Source organism: Physeter macrocephalus, chromosome 5 (genome assembly GCF_002837175.3).
Source record: "Physeter macrocephalus isolate SW-GA chromosome 5, ASM283717v5, whole genome shotgun sequence".
NCBI lineage: Eukaryota > Metazoa > Chordata > Mammalia > Artiodactyla > Physeteridae > Physeter > Physeter macrocephalus.
Genome location: NC_041218.1, coordinates 48,356,118 through 48,374,656, shown reverse-complemented (window position 1 = coordinate 48,374,656; position 18,539 = coordinate 48,356,118). Strand labels below are relative to the sequence as shown.

Sequence of the window (18,539 nt, the reverse complement as noted above, 5' to 3'; positions counted from 1 at the left end):
GCGGTGTGAACTGGGACTTGGGTAGCCGAGGCGGCCTCCTTTGTCTGCACCCCAGGTGGGGACTCCTTTTGTTCAGAGGCTGGGCTGCTACCTGCGGCGTCTGAGCTTCTGCTCCAGTCACCCAGCCCTGAGCTGCCTGCGTACCTCTTCGGGGGACATGCACTGTTTCTCAGCTTCTAACTTTAGTTACAGCTGACGTTACCCCAGAAGAGCCAGTGTTTTCTCTTTAACAGGACTAGGTATCTTTGCATTAGAAACCGGCTTAAACTGCAAAGGGAAATATTTCTCACTACAACAAAGAGTATATCTATGTTGAGAAATTAATGGCAAAAGGACCCCTTTTCTATAGTAGAGTATTTGCCATAAAATATTTAAAGCTAGTTGACAAATAGCCCCACTCTTCTCCCGAGAATGCTGGCCCCTGGATTAATCTTGAAAGTCAGGAATGTTTCATTCTATGCTTAGCACAGAGAAGAGGAATGACCTTCACAAACACCCCTGAGTGCCTGAAATGTGGGAGCCCAGCTCCAGCCACAACAGCCACATGCACCCTTCGGTGTTTTCACGTCTGCCTTTAAACTTCAAAGGAAGGAACAGTAAAGCAAAAATAAACAAATTACAGTAACAGAAGAGCTACTCTGTAAACAATAAATTACAGGAGTTGTAACAGCTGGTGATGGGAGTGGGGGTGGGGAATGCAAACATTTGTTCCATGGAAATTTATTCTTGTTTTCACCATCTTAGTTTTTCTTGTTCACAGCAAAATAGTGGGTCCTTAACATGCCCGTCAACTTTTTTGTGCTCCAGATGCGTCACTCATCACCTAGTTGCTCGGTGGTCACAGCTGCTGATGTGAAAATTAATTGGTGTACATGAGAACCGTTCATGGATTCATTTGTTCCTTGGTTTACTCACTTATTCCACAGATATCCACTGAGCACCTATTGTGTGTAAAGCATGGTAGAGACTATAAAGCCCGGCCAGACAAGGATCCTACCCCCCCGCAGGAAGCTTTTAATAAAGTAGGGAGGTCAAATATGTTCCACAATTGCGACCAAAGCAAGACAGAGCATCTGCCATTTGAGAGGTGCAGAGAAAAGACTATAGGAATTCAACAGAAGGAGATCCGATTTCTGGCTTGGGGTTCAGGGACGATTCCCCAAGAAGGTACATTCTTCTTGAACCTTCACGGTCTGTAGGAGGTGGAGCAGGGAGGGATGGGAAAGGGCCAGTGCCGGCAGCCCCAGCTGTTATGGGGCGAGGTGAGGCAGGGTTACGTTTGTGACAGGGACAACAGGAAATATGTTTGGAAAGGGAAGGTGGGAAGGCTTTAAATGCTAAGCTAAGCATGAATGCTAAGTTAAAACAAAATGGTAATTTTTAAGCCTAAATAGACCAAGTTATCAACAAGACTCCTTTCATCCCATAAGTACTTTACTGTTTGAAGAAAGAAGGTAGAAATATCTTTTAAAAAGCCCTACTTCTCAAACAGACTCAAGATCTTTGTAGCACCAATATTCCCCTTTTTACCAGCAGATAGGCATTACCAAGACATAATGCCGTACACGAGTGAATAAAATATATGAATGGGGCTTCCCTGGTGGCGCAGTGGTTGAGAGTCCGCCTGCCGATGCGGGGGACGCGGGTTCGTGCCCCGGTCCGGGAGGATCCCACATGCCGCGGAGCGGCTGGGCCCGTGGGCCATGGCCGCTGGGCCTGCGCGTCCGGAGCCTGTGCTCCGCAACGGGAGAGGCCACAACGGTCAGAGGCCCGCGTACCGCAAAAAAAAAAAAAAAAAAAAAAATATATATATATATATATGAATGAATTTTCTTATTGTTTCATTTAGAGGAATGCTTTGGAAGGTCCACAAACAGGTTCCTGAGCCTACTGAGGAGGAGGTTAGCATCTTCTTTCCTCTACCTTCTGCTAATATATTGATATTAAACATTTTTGCAAGTAGCAGCGAGCCATTAAGCCTCTGACTAAGTTGATAGTGAGCGATCATGCCTGCTGAGTTTTCTCTGTTGGTTATGACTTTAACAATCCAAGTTATTGATTAACTTTCAGATTTTAGTACTGAACCTAGAGCTTTCCTTTTGTTCTTCAAAATAATGGACTTCAGAGTTTCCGTCCATCTCCTACCAATTAGCTAAGCCTCCCCAGTCGTCCCATTTCTACTCAGCAAGCATGTTTGTTGGTCTTGTATTCTTCTGACCTCTGGACCAGTGGAAAAAAATTATTTTCCATCTTATTCTACTTTTGTACAGCACAGGGTGCCTTGGGGTGATGCCTTCACAGCAAGTGTTCCTCTGTCCCTTCATCTGTCAATTGGGAGTAAAAAAATAATCTACTTCACGGGGCCATGCTTTACTTTCTCTAACTAAGGACTGTAAAGCTCTATGAGGGTAAATATTATCATCCAAACTGCAGAAATAGAATTTGACATCCCTTTGTGAGACTTCTGAGTGATGAAACCTGTTGCATATTTCTTGATTTGGGACAAGAAAGATACAAACCTTGGGCCGAAGATGAGCATTTCCCCTGGTAGAACAAGTCACTGCTGATTAGTTATCTCCAGATGCAATGGCGAAAGCAAAATTTGTTCAAATCATAGATTCCATCTTTCAAGTAAAAAATTTACAATCACTTACGGAGCACAGACTGTATGCCAGGTACACTGTGACTTTACACATCTCATGTCATTTAATCTTCACAATGCCGTACGTTATCAGGAGTTTGGTTGGGGGTGGAGAAACTGAACCTCAGCAAATGTGAGTAATTTGCTCAAGGTCACACAGCTAATAAGTGGCAGAACCGGAGTTTGAATCCAGGTGTCGTCTCCTTCAAAGCCCAGAGGGAGACAACCCTACTAGGTGTCATAGCCAAGTCAGACAGTCCACCAGCTAAAGATCTGGAGGGATACGTAGATTACTAGTCAGAGAGGTAGATGATGCCTTTGATCAGAAGAACTCTGAAAAAAACAGGAGGTTCTCTTCTGACAGAGAGGTCAAGGTTGTGATGGGCCATATGTCCTTGAAGGGCTCCACGTTAAGCGGCATCAAGGCTGCATTACACAAAGAAGAAGAAAATTGGAAGGGGGGCGGAGTGGAGGTGCTTGGGTCTCTGTATACCAGGCTGGGGTGTTTCAAGCTCCGTGTAGATGAGCGTCAGGAGGACTCAGTCCAATGTGACTGGAGAGTGCTCCAGGGCCCTCAGCTATTCTGCAAGCTGCATTAAAAACAAAACAAAACAACAAGAGCCTTATTGGGAACATACACTGGGATGGCATCCTGGAGGGAATTAAAAAAAACAAAGTTTAAATCAACTAGAAAATGTGACATGGGTGCATACTGTGATTATTCAACATTTATTATTCACTGTGTGTTAGGTGCTTGGTTGAGGTGGACCCCCTAGGATTGGCTGCTGTTCCTGTGTCACTCCTGATCATGTTTAAATTGACTATGTCCTTTTAACCATGTTTTTAAAAATTGAACTACCACAATGTGAACACTTTCCACTTTGCTACATAATGAGAGTACTTTCATTCCTTTAATGTTTGCTTTTTCCTTTGAACTAACAATTTCTGTTCAAATTTCACAGTTTTCTGTGGCTTCAGGAATGAAAGAACCGATTACCCTGCTGGGAGTGTGAAATAGACTTAAAAAATCTGCATGATATTTCCTCCCAGTGAAATTAATTTAGGTTTAAATACAGGAGTAAAGTACACACCTTGTGCCAGAGTCTCTTTCTCTCACACACCTGAGTAGTTCCTTATCCAGAAAGGGCACAATTGGACCTGCTGCTAAGTCTTAAGTCTTTTGTGAGGGTCCTTTGCAAGACTGCAGTGTGAGAACCTCTTTTTCTTTGACACCCGGCTTTGTGTGGGCCTGATGACATATCTGGAACGTCTCTATTTCTTTGAAGGCCCATCTCAAAAACCAGTGGACCCGTCGGGCACTGTCCATGGCTGGGGTACTTAAGAGCAGCCGGACTGGCTTGCCGGGTGTTTTGAGGGTATTTTAGGAAACGCACCTTCTTGCAGGGCAGGAATCCTCAGCTCCAGAGCAACAAAGGACAATTTGGAGGGGAGTGCAAGGAGCGTTCCACAGCCGCTCTGGCATCCCAGGCCCCCTTCCGCCTAGCATCCTGTCCTTAGTGACCCTGCCTTCGCCCTCTGGATCGCACCCCGGCTGTCTCGCTGCTCCCTAACCGGCCGGGCGTCGCGAGCCCCGCCACCTTCCCCCACGCCCCACACCCGGTCGCCCTCAAACCTTTGGAGCCGCGCTGCGCACCGCAGCCATGCTCGCCCCGCGCCCCCCAGCGGCTTCCGCGGCACCTCGGGGTCCGGATCCCCGGGCCAGTGTCGCCCCGCCCTGCAGCCCACAGCCTCCCCCTCCAGCCCCCGTCGCAGGAGCTGTCAAGCCCGCGGCAGCTGAACCAGCCCCCGAGCTCCCGCGTCTCCTCTCCTTCCTTTGTGTGCGCGCGAGCGGAGTTGGGGCGGAGGGAGAAGGGGGAGGTCGCTCTGTCTGTCTGTCTCCCGCCGCCTTTGCCCGGGCAGCTTGAAGTGCCGCGGGGTAGGCGGGAGCCGGGGGAAGGGTGCGGGGAGCCGGCGGGGCGGCTCGGGGCCGCCCGGGCGCCCTGGTCCCAGCCGCGCGCTGGAGAGCGCGGACCGCAGCTGGGGCTCAGCTGGAGGCACGATTCGTCTGCTCCGGCCGCCCCTCGGCCTCCCTCCGCTCCCACCTACCCTCGACACTCGGAGAAAAGCGTGCGAAGGCGCCGAGAGTGACGGAAACCACAAATAAATAGCGGCGGCAGCAGCGCGTCATCTGGCGGAGCAGGAAGTGCAGGCAGAGTCCGGAGGCTGGTGCTTTCTGCGCGTCCCCAGGACTTTGCCATGGGCTGGGGGCCGCGGAGGCTGCGAGCTGCCGGGCCAGGACAGCGGCGGCGGCGTCCGCACCGCGGCTGAGCGAGCAGCGTCGCGCGGGGCGCGCGGAGATGGCAGCGTCCAGCAACTCCAGCCTGTCCGGCTCCTCGGTGTCCTCCGGTGAGTTTCAGCCCGTCGGGCGCGATTGTCCCGCTGGGTCTGTCGCCCGCTGCCCTCGCCCCGCACTCTGGGATGGAGAGAGCCTACCTGTGGCCGTCTTGCCCGCTCTCCCGGGGTGAGGGCAGGCGGCCGGTGTGACACTTGTTTGGCTGGCCAGCACCCTCGGTGCCCACAGCACCTCCGCGCCTGGCGTCTGACAGCGCAGAGGTGGGGGAGCGGGGCGCCCTTAGTGTGCAGACGCGGGGGTTCTGGGGATTTGGGCAGCAGCAGGAGAGAAGCAAACCGGGCAGGGGCGGGCTCGCACTTTCTGGCGCCGCTGGAACCCGGGCTGGCGGGGCCGGGAAGGTTAGGGTGACGCTGGGCGCCCCGACCCGCTGGCTATGCGGTGCCCGCTCCGCTGGATGTCCAAATTCAAGGCAGCGGGGAGCAAACCCTCGCTTCTCGCAGACTTGATTTTCTTTGTTTGTTTCAGAAATTAGCTCCGTGGAGACCCACGCTTGGGGTATGGGTTTGAGATAGAGGTAATTCTCTTTCTGGTTCTGATCGAAGCGAGTTAGGGGAAGCGAGGTCGAGCCCAGCCTCTGACAATTTGCCAGTTTGCAAGTGTGCAATTGTGTGTGTGTGTGTGTGTGTGTGTGTGTGTGAGTGTGTGTGACTTTCCTCTGTGGCCTCTTGGAATACGTTCTGTGATTTTACTTTCCAGGCATACATATTTTTTTTTTTCCAAGCGCGGCCGAGGAAGGAAGGGCTTCTTTCAGCTTTTCTACGTTGAACAGCGGGTCTAATTGAAGAGAAAAAATTGCTAATGAATCTGAAGGAGTAGGAATCAATAGAAGCAGACCCACTGGATTCTGAGTATGACAGGTTTCTAATCAGGATGATGAATTAGGTAGAATTCTTCTACCTCGCTAGTCATTGAAAACTTTAATGACAAACCCGAAAGGGTTAGCTGATAAGACATTTAGTGTAGTTTACAGTATTCAGGGGTCAAGAAGCTCTTGAAGTCCTAATGGAAATGCTTAATATATCAATATTGTATTAATTCCTATTGTGTGTGTGTTTTAAATTATTACCCAAAAATTAAACTCACAGGAAGAAACACTTTGTTGGAGGCATTGGACAGCAAGCCAAGCATTAAGGAACCATATCGCTAGATGTGTGACTAATTAAATCATAAATGCAAGGTGATTTGACTAAGGTTCAGTTGTGACGTGGAACAAGGTGATCGCTTGAAAGCCATTTATTATCTTTTTTGGCAGGTTTTAGTTCCAGGGAAATAGCACTTTCTTTCTTGATCACTGCCAACTAATGAAAAGCACAGTGTTGTTATGTGTACGATGTAGTTGAAGTTTCTGGTAGTAGCAACCAATTGGGCAGAACAGTCATATCTTATTAAGAGCAGCAACAAGTTGACCGCCTGTGGTTTTAATTCTGAGGACTCAGCAAATGCTACAGCTTATTTTTAGTACCCCCAAACCACTGCTGCTGCTTTTCAATTCATTTTGGTTGACTAACATTGAATTTAAAGCACAGTGATGTTAGCTTATGATCAGCATATGGTTATCCCTCTCCGAAAATGGCCCACAAGAAAATGAACTGGCGGGGGAGAGGTGACGAAGGGAAAGAAGAAAGGATAAAGGACAATAAGGCAGTGTTATCACATTTACTGATGGTATAAATTACAGGTGCTGTGGCATCTGAATTTTCAGATCTTGATGAAAGATCTCCTTAAGCTTAAGGAATGTTATTGAAAAACCTAACTCAGCCTTAGGAAGAATACATGGGTTTGAAGCAGCACAGTATAAGCTTTGGATGATGTTAATTGCTTTGTAGATAGAATAGAGATGCTTGTGATGGTTCTCTTTTCTGCTTTAGTTGCCACTGTTTTAAGTCCTAATGGAAACTGGAAAATTATGCAAAAGCTTAAATTCAAAAAGTGGGCAGAGGTATATTTTTTGGTATGTCTCAACCATGGGCCATGAGCTTATATTGGCTAATTCACCAATTAATCAGGTACTTTGTCTTGAAAAATTTGAGAGCCAGAATTCTCTTTTTAAGCTCACTTACCATCGTGTGGATCATGAATAATTCAGGTGACACAAGCAATTCACACCTGTGGGAGGTGTTGGGCAGGAAAGAATAGAGCCTGTTTGTGGTGGCAGCTGGGTTCTCTCAGGCAGAGGCCAGAGTCTGAAAAATTAGGACACTCCATCAGTCTATTAATCACCATTTTGGAGGGCCTACTATGTGCCAGGTAGTAAGTTATAAGCCTCAGATTCAAGGAGGTTAAGTGAGGAAGATAATTTAAAGGATTCCTTCTAGTTCTGAAGTTCTGGGATTATTGTCCTTGAGTTTGGCTCCAGCAGTGGGTAACTTGGGGTAAGTTATTTAACTTCTCCAGGCCTCAATTTCCTCATCGATAAATGAGACTGATGCTAATAATAGGAACTATTTCATAAGAATGTCATGGGGATTAAGTGAGATAATGTGTATAGAGCATTTAGCACAGGGTGTGGCACTTAATAAGTGCTTGGTGTGAATAAAGTTTGTTCCTTGGAGGAATGAAAAAGAAAGCTCTCACTGACTCAGACTTTAGGTACAGAAATAAGTCCAGCACACATCAAATCTGCCTCTTACATTGCATGTTAAGTTTGGTCTTGAGGTTTGAGCTCCATTAAACAAGCATTTATTAAGTTTCTTTTAGGTTTCAGGCATAATCCCAAGTGTATGGAATAGAAGAATGCATCAAGATCCTTTCCCTCTCCATCCAGCAGCAGAGATGGACAAGCAAATAGCACTCTGTTTTCCATTTTGATAAAATAAATTATGGGGAGGAGAGTGCAGGGAAGAGAGTGATGACCTCAGTTGTGAGGGGTCAGTAGGGGTGACATGAGTTGAGCCTTGAAGGATGAGTGGAATGTTTTCAAAAACGTTGAAAGGAATGTTTACCTCTACCTTCAGGAAGAGGTAAGATCTTAGGCAAAGGTCTGGAGATAGGGAAGTTCATTGCCTAATTTTCAACTCCCTTCTTAGGGCTATTGACCCGTTTTCTTGGTGGTTCCTCTTCTCTGGACAGTTGTGCTTATAGGCCCGTCAGCAGCCTCATTCACAGAGCTACCAGATCACTCACCTTTGGTGCCGATATAGGACGCTTTCTTTCTGCTCAGGTAGCAATGGGTTTAATGGCACAGCTCTCCAACACCTTAGGACATACTTGGGCAATTGAGCACTGAGAAAGGAATGGTTGATTCTGTAGTGTCCAGGATATGGAGAGGTGAACTTGAATAGAATACCATGGGTTAAACCTCTCAGAGGAATAGCCTCTATTCCTGGGAGGTTTAGGTTTGGATGGATTTGTGTGAAGAGTAAAAATCTAATAATTTACTCATACTAAGCTCAAAATTATCTGATTTTCCTGAGAATATGTTCTTACCTGCTGTTGTTGGACCACATCACCCAAGCATCTCATTTATTCTACATTACCAGCTGACACACAACAGATGAAATAATCAGGTTAAAATTAATTTTTAAATACATTTTCTGAGAACTCTTTAGAAATTTGTTTCTGAAGTATTCAATTATGTGTAAAAGAAATTGCTTTGCCTTTGTTTTAATGATAACTGCTGGTGATTAAATTTCACAGTCACCTAGATTGGCAGGAAGGTTTGATTACCTGTTTTATTTTAAATCGGGGGGAAAAAAATCCCTATCCTTAAGTTTTTAATCTAGCCTGTGGTACTTGATTATATTCTGAAATGAACAGTGGTTGACTTGCAAAAATACTTTTCTTAATAATCATGAATTAGATTTGCTTTTATAATTGAAATAAGAACTTTTTGCATATTAGTCATGTGATCACCAAATGAATAATTTCACAAAGTAACAAAAAAAATCAACTCAGGTAAAGTGATAGATAAAGAAGCTATGAGATGTTTTCCAGTAACTGAACAAAGTAAAAAATTAAATAATAAAGGGACTCGCGGGATAAGAAGTTATTAAGATTTTGAAAACATAAACACACTGTATTATAGAAATGAAATGGACAGGGACTTTTGAAATTAAAATGCAAATAGAAAAAGGTAAAAATCAGTGTTATGTGTAGAGTCATTGAAACCTTAATTGGGAAAAGAGCATTCCTGAATAGATTGAGGGATTTATTTTTCCAGATTCTATACAACAGTAATTGTGTGCCAGGTAAGTAATGCCATTTTCTGCTGTCAAACTGGTGTTGGTCCTAGAAATGATAAATAGGAATTTTCATTACTCGTTATTGGCGAGTCACAACCAGCGGCATATACAAATCTTTCACATTCCTAGATGCAGAAGGCAAAATTGAACTACAGTAATGCTGCCAAGACTTATATACGTGTAATTAGAAACTCCATAGATCCAATACTACAAAACAGGGTATCTGTTGAAACAGACATTCACACTGAGAAGTCTTCTAGTCCTTTAGACTTCAGAAATATTCAATTATGTGTAAGCAAAATATCTTTACCTTTGTTTTAGCGATAACTGCTGGCAATTTAATTTCAATCACCTAGAATGGCAGGAAGATTTGATCACCTATATTTGAAATTGTGTGCACAAAAAAATTGCAATTTCAAAAACATTGCAGATTTTTTAAAAATCACAATCTAAAAGTGAATCCTCTGAGAGAAATCATTCACTCAGATGAAGAATATTGTTTTTTGCTGTTTTTCTGGTGACCTTTCCACAGCTTATTTTAACTTATTAGATTTTCACTGTACTTTGTGGTACCTGAGATGAACCCAGTGATATAAAATCTGAGAGAAAAGGAGGCTCTTCTTAAGCATGACAGCTTGTTTGCAGTGTTTGACAAAGGCCCACTGATTTGTGTACTTTTGTTAAAACTCCAGGTGCCCCCCCACCTCCCACTAACCCTATGAAGAGTTTTGAATGAACTTGACATTTGTTCAACTTTTGGGGGATGCAAACTCCAGGTATTTTCTGAGACCAGTCTCTGTGGGGTTTAACTGAACAATGTGTTCTTTGCACTGCCTCCTGGGGCTTGGCCCGAGTGTCAGTCCTGCTGAGGGCCGTCTTCTGCTCTGCAGGGTCTCCTGTTTTCACACAATGGTGAAAATAACCGGACATTAGGATTGGAAAACCTATACGTGAGCGGTGTCATCTTGGTATGGTTTGGGAAAGCGTTTTCTGCCAGAACGTTAAGATTCCTGCCAAGATAGTTAGATATAAAGAAAGAGAAAGGAACTGAGTGATAATAAGATTAATAGCACCCAGCTATCATTCACCCATGATTTATCTTTTATGAATGTATTCACATTTCATGGCTCCTAAAATATGTCATTGAATTTTTTTGTGTGTGTGTGTGTGTCATTGAATTTTCAAAATGAATGGCTGGCTTGCCTCCCTCCCGCCCTCCCGCCCTCTTTCTTTCTTTCTTTCTTTTCTTTCTTTTCTTTCTTTCTTTCTCCCTTTTGCTTTTCTCATCAGTTATTATGTTGGTCAGATTTCTATTTAGAGGTGTTTTCAGAAACCCTGCCTTTGGTCTGCTTTACTGTTAATAGTTTCCCAGTCCTCCAAGCACCTTGCTGCTTGTCCTTCCACTTGCTCAGTGGGAAAGGCAGCTACTGTTCTCACATGGATTCTGGTCAGAGCGTCAAGATGGACGCCTCCATCTCTGGTGCAGGCTGATGGGTGTGACAGAACACACTCATGTGTCTCAAAGTTACTAATGAAAGCAGAGGTTTATTTAAAGTTTCCATGGCTAGAGGAAAACCCAGTTGGAATGTGCTGAACCCACATGCAGTCTGCTCTGCCGGGGGACCCATGTGGCTGTCCACTAGGGTCTGAGGCTGAATATGGCATGTGTGCACTGGGGGAGAGCCATCCACCAGCTGCTTGTGCAAATAACCTGCTTCTTCCCTCATTTATTACTAATTGAACACCTTCGTGGGGACCAATCTTCTAATATAGTCTTGACAGTATGGCCTCATGACAGCATGGCCTTGCTTCAGCAGTTTGGCCTGTCAAAGTTACCCAACTTCAGCCCATTCACAGTATCACCTCCACAGTTTAAAGTGTTATTTTCAATCATCCGATGTCTGAGTTCCCACAGACATTCTCTAAGAAAGGTGTTCAATTAATAACCTTATTTAAAATGTCATCATCACCTCGGGTCAGAGGGGACATTGATCAGATTCCTGGAGTTGAGATATCGCCCACTCACTATGCAGGCCACCAGTCACCCCATGCCTTTGGTGGGCCTGTGGAGGAGAGCATTTTGTCCAGGATAGAGGCTAGATGCCAGTTGCCTGGCAGAATCAATTGGTTCTGAATTGATACAGCCACTATGGAGAACAGTATGGAGGTTCCTTAAAAAACTAAAAATAGAACTACCATATGACCCAACAATCCCACTACTGGGCATATACCCTGAGAAAACCATAATTCAAAAAGACACATGCACCCCAATGTTCATGGCAGCACTATTTACAATAACCAGGTCATAGAAGCAACCTAAATGTCCATCGACAGATGAATGGATAAAGAAGATGTGGTGTATATATGTATATGTGTATATATATACACCACATATATATATATGTGGTGTATGTATATGTATATATATGCATATATATGTATATACATATATACGTATATATGTATATATGTATATATGTATATACACATACAATGGAATAATACTAACTCATAAAAAGGAACGAAATTGGGTCATTTGTAGAGATGTTGAAGGAGTCTGTCATACAGAGTGAAGTAAGTCAGAAAGAGAGAAACCAATATCATATATTAATGCATACATGTGGAATTTAGAAAAATGGTACTGAATAACCTATTTTCAGGGCAGGAATAGAGACGCAGATGTAGAGAATGGATGGGTGGACACGGGGGAAGGGGAGGGTGGGATGAATTGGGAGATTAGGATTGACATATGTACACTACAATATGTAAAATAGCTAGCTAGTGGGAACCTGCTATATAGCACAGGGAGCTCAGCTCTGTGCTCTGTGGTGACCTAGATGGGGGGGTGGGTGGGAGGGAGGTCCAAGAGGGAGGGGATATATGTATACATATAGCTGATTCACTTCGTTGTACAGCGGAAACTAACACAACATTATAAAGCAGTTATACTCCAATTGAAAAAAAGAGAATCAAATAGATCTGGAGAAACAGTCTGCTTCCTTGAGCTAGGGAGAGATCCCACCTTCTGAAATGTGTCTTCGTTAGATGTCGTAGGAAGAGCCATAAACGTGGAATCAGAAGATTCCGGGCATTTAAACCTTTAACCAGGATATTTAAACCCTTAGCCAGGGCACCTACACCTTTTACCCAAGCCCTTATTAAATCCTCTGTCAGAGCCCTTAAGCCCTTAACCAGGACCCTTAAACCATTAACCAAGGCCCTTGAACCCTTTACCAAGGCTCCTAAACCCTTAACATAGGCACTTTAACCAGATACTTAACCAGACCAACTAGCTAGCTATGTGGTCTTTGGTGAAGTTGGCCCCTCTGAGCCTTAAATGCCTCGCTGCAAACTGCAGTTGTGAGAGTCTGTTTCTGGAGCTGAGATGAGCATCGACAGGTGATAGAAGCATCCCCTCTGCAGACCTGGCCAGCACTCCTGCTTATTAGAGGCCAATTGTCTTCTCCCTCTCTCCTTCCCTTAATGCCTCTGAGCCTCAGTTCTCTTGGCGATAGCGAAGATGATAACAGATAATATCGAAATAGCGATATCTGACAAATTTATCCCATGGGGTTGTCATTCCTGAAGTACTGTTTGGGAAAATGCATAGTAAACTGTAAAAGCAACTAATACTACTGAATGGCTGCTAAGTGTCATTCTGTTTACATTATCTCACACAATTTTAGCAATATTTCTCTGAGGTAGACATTATATCCCATTTTATAAACAAAGAAATAGGTTCAGAGAGGGATGGGGCTTAGATTTGAGGTGATAGGATTAGAGCAAGGTCTTCTTAATTTCAAAGATCATGCTTTTCCCTCTTGAGACATAAGGGGTTGGTTCGTTTCTATCTATTTACAAAGTTGCTGACATTAGAGTTTACTGGTGAAATCCATGCTCATGGTTGACAGAGAAAATACAGTTACATACTTGTGCTTTATTTTGTTGCCCTCAGTAGTTAGCCAGACCCTCACCTCAGTCTGACCAAAGCTTATTCTCACCAGCAATACGAACTGGGAGGTGTTACCAAGTCATTACTCTTCAGAGTGAACACCCAGGATATTGGACTTGTGAGTATCTATACTTGAGAGTAGTCTTGCAATGTGAAGGGTATATAGGTATCCATTGTACTATTCTTGCAACTTTTCTAAAGGTTTGAAAATTTTCTCAGTGAAAGAAAAAAATGAGGCAAGAAAAGAAAAGTACTCCTTAGCATTCAGTTGATTTTCTTCACTGGCATTTCAAAAGCGTTCCATTTTGTGTGAGCATATCAAGTCCTGTTATCATCTCATGAAACTCCCAGATTCTGAATCCTCAGGCAGCAGAATATCTATTTCTTAGCTTATATCTTAAGTGAAAGCACAAAGGAGCTAAAATTACAGAAGCAGTTCAGGCAGAGCACACGCAGCAATTTCTACCTGAGAATTGTTGGTTTTTTTCTCCCGACCTGGATTGACTTGACATTTCACTGTAGGTTTGGACCAAGGAGAGACCTTGGAGGTTGTTTAGAAGATGCCAGCATAGTATAAGCAAGAGAATCAGGGTCCAAGGAACTCCAGGAACTGCCCAGTGCTGCTCACCTAGTTGGTGGTGGGGCTAGAGCTGAACTGTAGTCTAGGACCCACGTTTCCAGAACATCATTCTCCATCCTCCTTTCTGGCTCATCCTAAAGAGTAGTATCATCCTTAGAGAACTTCTCGCAGGTGTTTTTTTCTATCTGGCTTCATATAGGCTGTTCTATTTAATTATTTAATATTTTGAACAAATAAGTCATAAAGTGCTTTGTATGTTAAATGGACCTTAGAACTCAAGGCTGTTGTGTCAACAGAGACAGAGACTTAAGTGATCTGGTGTCTGCCCTAACTATATATAGCGATGCTGTCCAATACAGTAACCACTAGCCACATGTAGCTATTTAAATTTAAATGAAAAACATTCATTTCCTCAGTTGTAGTAGGCACATTTCAAGGGCCCAGTAGTACACATGGTACTACTGTGGTAGCTAGTGGCTACCATATTAGGCCACGCAGAAATAGAACATTTCCACCATTCTGCAAAAGATTCTGTTGGGCAGCACTGGTAGACAGGGTATGAAGTTCTAAGACAGGGACTTTACTAACGTAAAATTAATTAGCTAAGGATAGAAAATTTGATAAAATGTTCTCCCATTCTTGTGTTTGCTCCTTGTGCTGCTTGGGTTGGATTTTACTAATTTTGCAAATTGGCTTTTTGTAAGTAATTTTTTCATAACTTTGAGGCAAACTGTGGAATGACAGCTAGAATATAATGTTGGGGAGAGTAATTAAAATGTTGATAAACACTGCTAGTCCTGAAGTTTGATTCAAGCTTTTTAAAAAATGGTCTGTAGTTTCCTTAATGGCAGCTCCATTTCTTTTTGAAATAAGCCCACAGTGAGTTGTAATTTCACCCTCAAAGAGGAAAAAATGCCATATCCAGAAGAAGTTTGGATCTTATAATTGCATTTCTTCCCCAAAATTATAAAGAATATAGGGAAGTTGTGAATGTGTGGACTGAGGTTGCTAGTGCCATATCTAAGCTATGCTATCCAAAAGAGATTTTCTGCCAACTTGGCCATCAGCAAACCATTTGCCTAGAAGTATTTTGCTTCTGCCAAAGCCCACATACAGGACAAAGAAAATGCACTGGTTTTTGGAAAATAAAGTTAGCTTTTGGAATTTTCAGCACATTTAATTGGGGGGAAATGCATGCATATAAGATGCAGGAACATGACAGTTCCTACGAAAAGGAAGCTGCCCTCCTCCTTGAACTTCTGTTACCATCTTCAAGTGGAACTAGAAAATGGAAAGGTGGAGGGTATCTTTCAAGTGTCAAGCAACTGTCAAGAAAGAGGTGGATGTTGAGGCCACTGGCCTCAGAAGCCACGCTAGCCAGAAGCCTGTGGCATGAATGCTTGTTCTTTATTGATATAACTCAGATCACAAATTTCAAGCAGTATGAATCACAGAATCACTTGGGTGATAACCTTACATAGTTCTTTTCTCTTCAGAGGCCCAGTACCTAGATTTCATCATGCCCCGTCATTGCCCTGAGGACTACCCTCAGTCCTGGCTGAACACTATCTTCTTCAAGGAAAGGAAGCCTAGTACTTCTTAGTTATTTCACATAATGCCACTCTAACAATGTAAAGTGCTTTTTCTTAAATAATTTTGCTTCCAAGGAATAAACCAGAGAAAGATCAATTTGGGGGCAGCAAGTAAGCAGGAAGCAGGGAGCATGGTTTTGGGGGTAAATCTTCTGCAGCATCTACTAGAGTGTGAGGGCTGCAACACTGACCTGTAAGGGTCTTCTCAAGACCTAGACCTGCACTGTCCAATATGGTAGCCACCTGGGCAGTTTAGCCCTTGAAATGTGGGTAGTCTGAGATGGGCTGCAAGCTAAAATACATACCAGAATTGAAGACTTCGTACAAAACAAAAAATGTAAAATGTCTCATGAATAACTTTGTTATATTGATTATATTTTGAAATGATAACATTTTCTGGATATTAGGTTAAAGAAAACATTTTTTTTTTTTTTTTTTTGCGGTACGCGGGCCTCTCACTGCTGAGGCCTCTCCCGTTGCGGAGCACAGGCTCCGGACACGCAGGCTTAGCGGCCATGGCTCACGGGCCCAGCCCCTCCGCGGCGTGTGGGATCTTCCCGGACCGGGGCACGAACCCGTGTCCCCTGCATCGGCAGGTGGACTCTCAACCACTGCGCCACCAGGGAAGCTCAAGAAAACATATTTTAAGAAACTTATTTAAAAATGTTTAATGTAGCTGCCAGAATATTTAAAATTACATATGTGGCTCACATTATATTTGGATTAGACAGCACTGGTCTGGACAACTCCAGTGAGAATGTTCTAGCCTTTCTCACAGAATCTACCATACAAAACCTGTTGCTTGGCTCAGTGGCTCTCATGGTTGCCATCCTGTCCACTTTCCAAGCCAGAAACTTCCCTCCCCGCCACCCTCCAGGTCCAGTTCAGCCCTGATTCTTAAGTCCCTGTTTTGGATTAGTCTCAGACACTGAGAGACGTCCTTCATTTTTCTGGGTCTGTACAGTGACTTTGAAATGAAATACTATAGAGAGGGACAGACTGGGAGTTTCATCAGATTCTTGTTTATATAGGTTTTGTGCTTTGTTTTTTGTTTATTTTTGGTTTTTGCTTTACGATAGTTCTAGACTTTACATATTTACCTGTGAGTTTTATGTATACCCCTCTTTCCAAAGAAAGCCTGCCGTGCGATAATGCTATGAAGTTGGAAAGAGAAGCTGAGAGAATAAGGAACACATTTTCTCTTGACCTGAAGCTTCTTGCCATGAGTATGCATATGTGTATACACGCATGTACACGCGTGGTATATGTCTGTATGTGTGTGTTTATGTGTATATGTATCCACAGAAAGCCAAAGTGGATTGGGTTTCAAACAAGTTATTTCCCACCAAATGTATGTTAACATCAAGGGACGTGAAAAGTCAAGCCTAGCATTACTTTCAGTAATGAAAAAATTCACTTGGGATTTTGCCAATGATGTGTAGATATTAATACACATACTTTGGCTGCCTAATATTGATTTAAGTTGCTCATTCAAATTCATTTTATTACAGAAAAATTAACCATTTTGTTCTACAGTGTTTGTCCCTGCAGACAGTGAGACTGTAAAACCGTGTTTATTGGGTAAATAATACTAGGTTGCTGACTTTCACATGCAAAGAGAGCATTATGATGTCTCCTTCAGGAAGTGCTGTGAGCAGTTCGGTTCTCGTTGGGGGTCTGGTGAGTTCAATACGGGTGTCCTCTGGTTATCTCCCTCGTGATCCGTATCTAGGGTTGAAGGTACTGTCAGTAACCTGGGCACAGAGGGTTTTTTTTCTTATGTGATGTTAATATGCCTGAGGGTTGAACTTTGTCCCTGTGAGAGCCCTATGCTTGTTTTAAGCAACCAAAGTAACCCACGTGCTTTTTTTTTTTTTTTTTTTTTTTTTTAAAAAGCAAATGCGAGTTCTTCCTCAGAGGAAAAAGCAATTGACAGCGGCTTTGTCAACTCTCTTGAAATAATATCAGGTTCAGATTAGGAGCATAACCACAGCAAATCCTAGGGAATTATGAACGGAAGACATGATTTGGAGCTAGACAATGTAATTTGTCACAAGAACATAATAATTGCCACCGTACTTATTTGGTTCTATATTCTAACCCCAGGAATAACATTAAGGGGTATTTTGTAAAAATGCACAGAAGTCTTTCAGGGAAGAGAGGCCCTGCAGATACCTTATTTTTCATAAATAACTGAGTGTAAATCTGTCATTCAGGAATTCATGTAAACATGTTTCTGAGAGCATATGTAGCTCTAGCTTGTGCTTCTTCTTATAGTAATGAGTTCCATCCATTTTCTGTCCTCAGAGTGGACTTGTATTTCTTTTTATTGCTTTAAATGTAACTCTCTGAAACTTATTTTTAACATCCATTCTTAGGCTTTGTAAATAAATGTGGGCTCATTTGAACCCTGGACTTCAAGCGTGATGTGTCATGTATCACTTGCTGGGAAGTTGGGGATCTGGCCCAAACACTAGCACCAACGGCTGTGTTAACTTGGCCCCCTCTGAATTTCCATTTTCTCATCCATAAAATGAGCTAATAATACTTGTGAGAATCAAATGGGAACATGTCTGGGAAAGAAACTTGGAAATTGAAAATTTGTGAACAAAACATAAAAATCTCTGGTCTCATGAAGTTCCCATTCTAATAGATGCTCCATAGATTCCTTGCCTGGGTGATAAGTTGATCATCCAGAGTTCATGATCATCTAATATAACTGGAAAAATCTCTTCTAAATATATTATTTTGCTCTTCTTCAACAGCCTTTGAAAATCTTGAAGCGTAACCTCACCAGTTTAGAATTTCTCCACTCAGTGTGAGACTCCACTGTGCATCCCATACTCCCATAAACATTTTAAATGAGCCTGGACAAATCTCTCATCCAAAGGCACATCACTGTTTATACTTTCCAGTCCAGAAGAGTGGCTCTTTTATAAATCAAATTTGATGTAACAATCAATATATGCAAATGAATATCTGTAATAGACATGCAAGTTACAAAGCACAGAAAGGTAACTCACATAAGGAGAGCTACCACCCAAACTAAAACACTTTGTTCCCTTGCATCTTCCTGGGTTCTCTTCTCCTTTCTCCCTTCCCTCCCCCACCTTCTTTCTTCCTTTCTCTCTTTCTCTCTTTCTTTCTTTCTTTCTTTCTCTCTTTCTGTCTTTTTTTCTT

General features: G+C 43.2%; 1 protein-coding gene across 3 annotated transcripts in view; it reads left to right on the top strand.

Moving 5' to 3' along the window:
• The first annotated feature begins 4,588 nt into the window (after positions 1–4,588).
• CHN2 (chimerin 2) overlaps positions 4,589–18,539 on the top strand; it is a 314,431-nt gene continuing 300,480 nt past the window's right edge. For 2 of the 3 annotated variants that reach the window (XM_055084940.1, XM_024131278.3), the window contains exon 1: positions 4,589–5,047. In XM_055084940.1, the coding sequence (XP_054940915.1) occupies positions 4,999–5,047 (49 nt within the window). In that variant the 5' untranslated portion in view covers positions 4,589–4,998. The remainder of the gene's footprint in view (positions 5,048–18,539) is intronic. The other variant, XM_024131284.3, reaches the window with a different exon arrangement.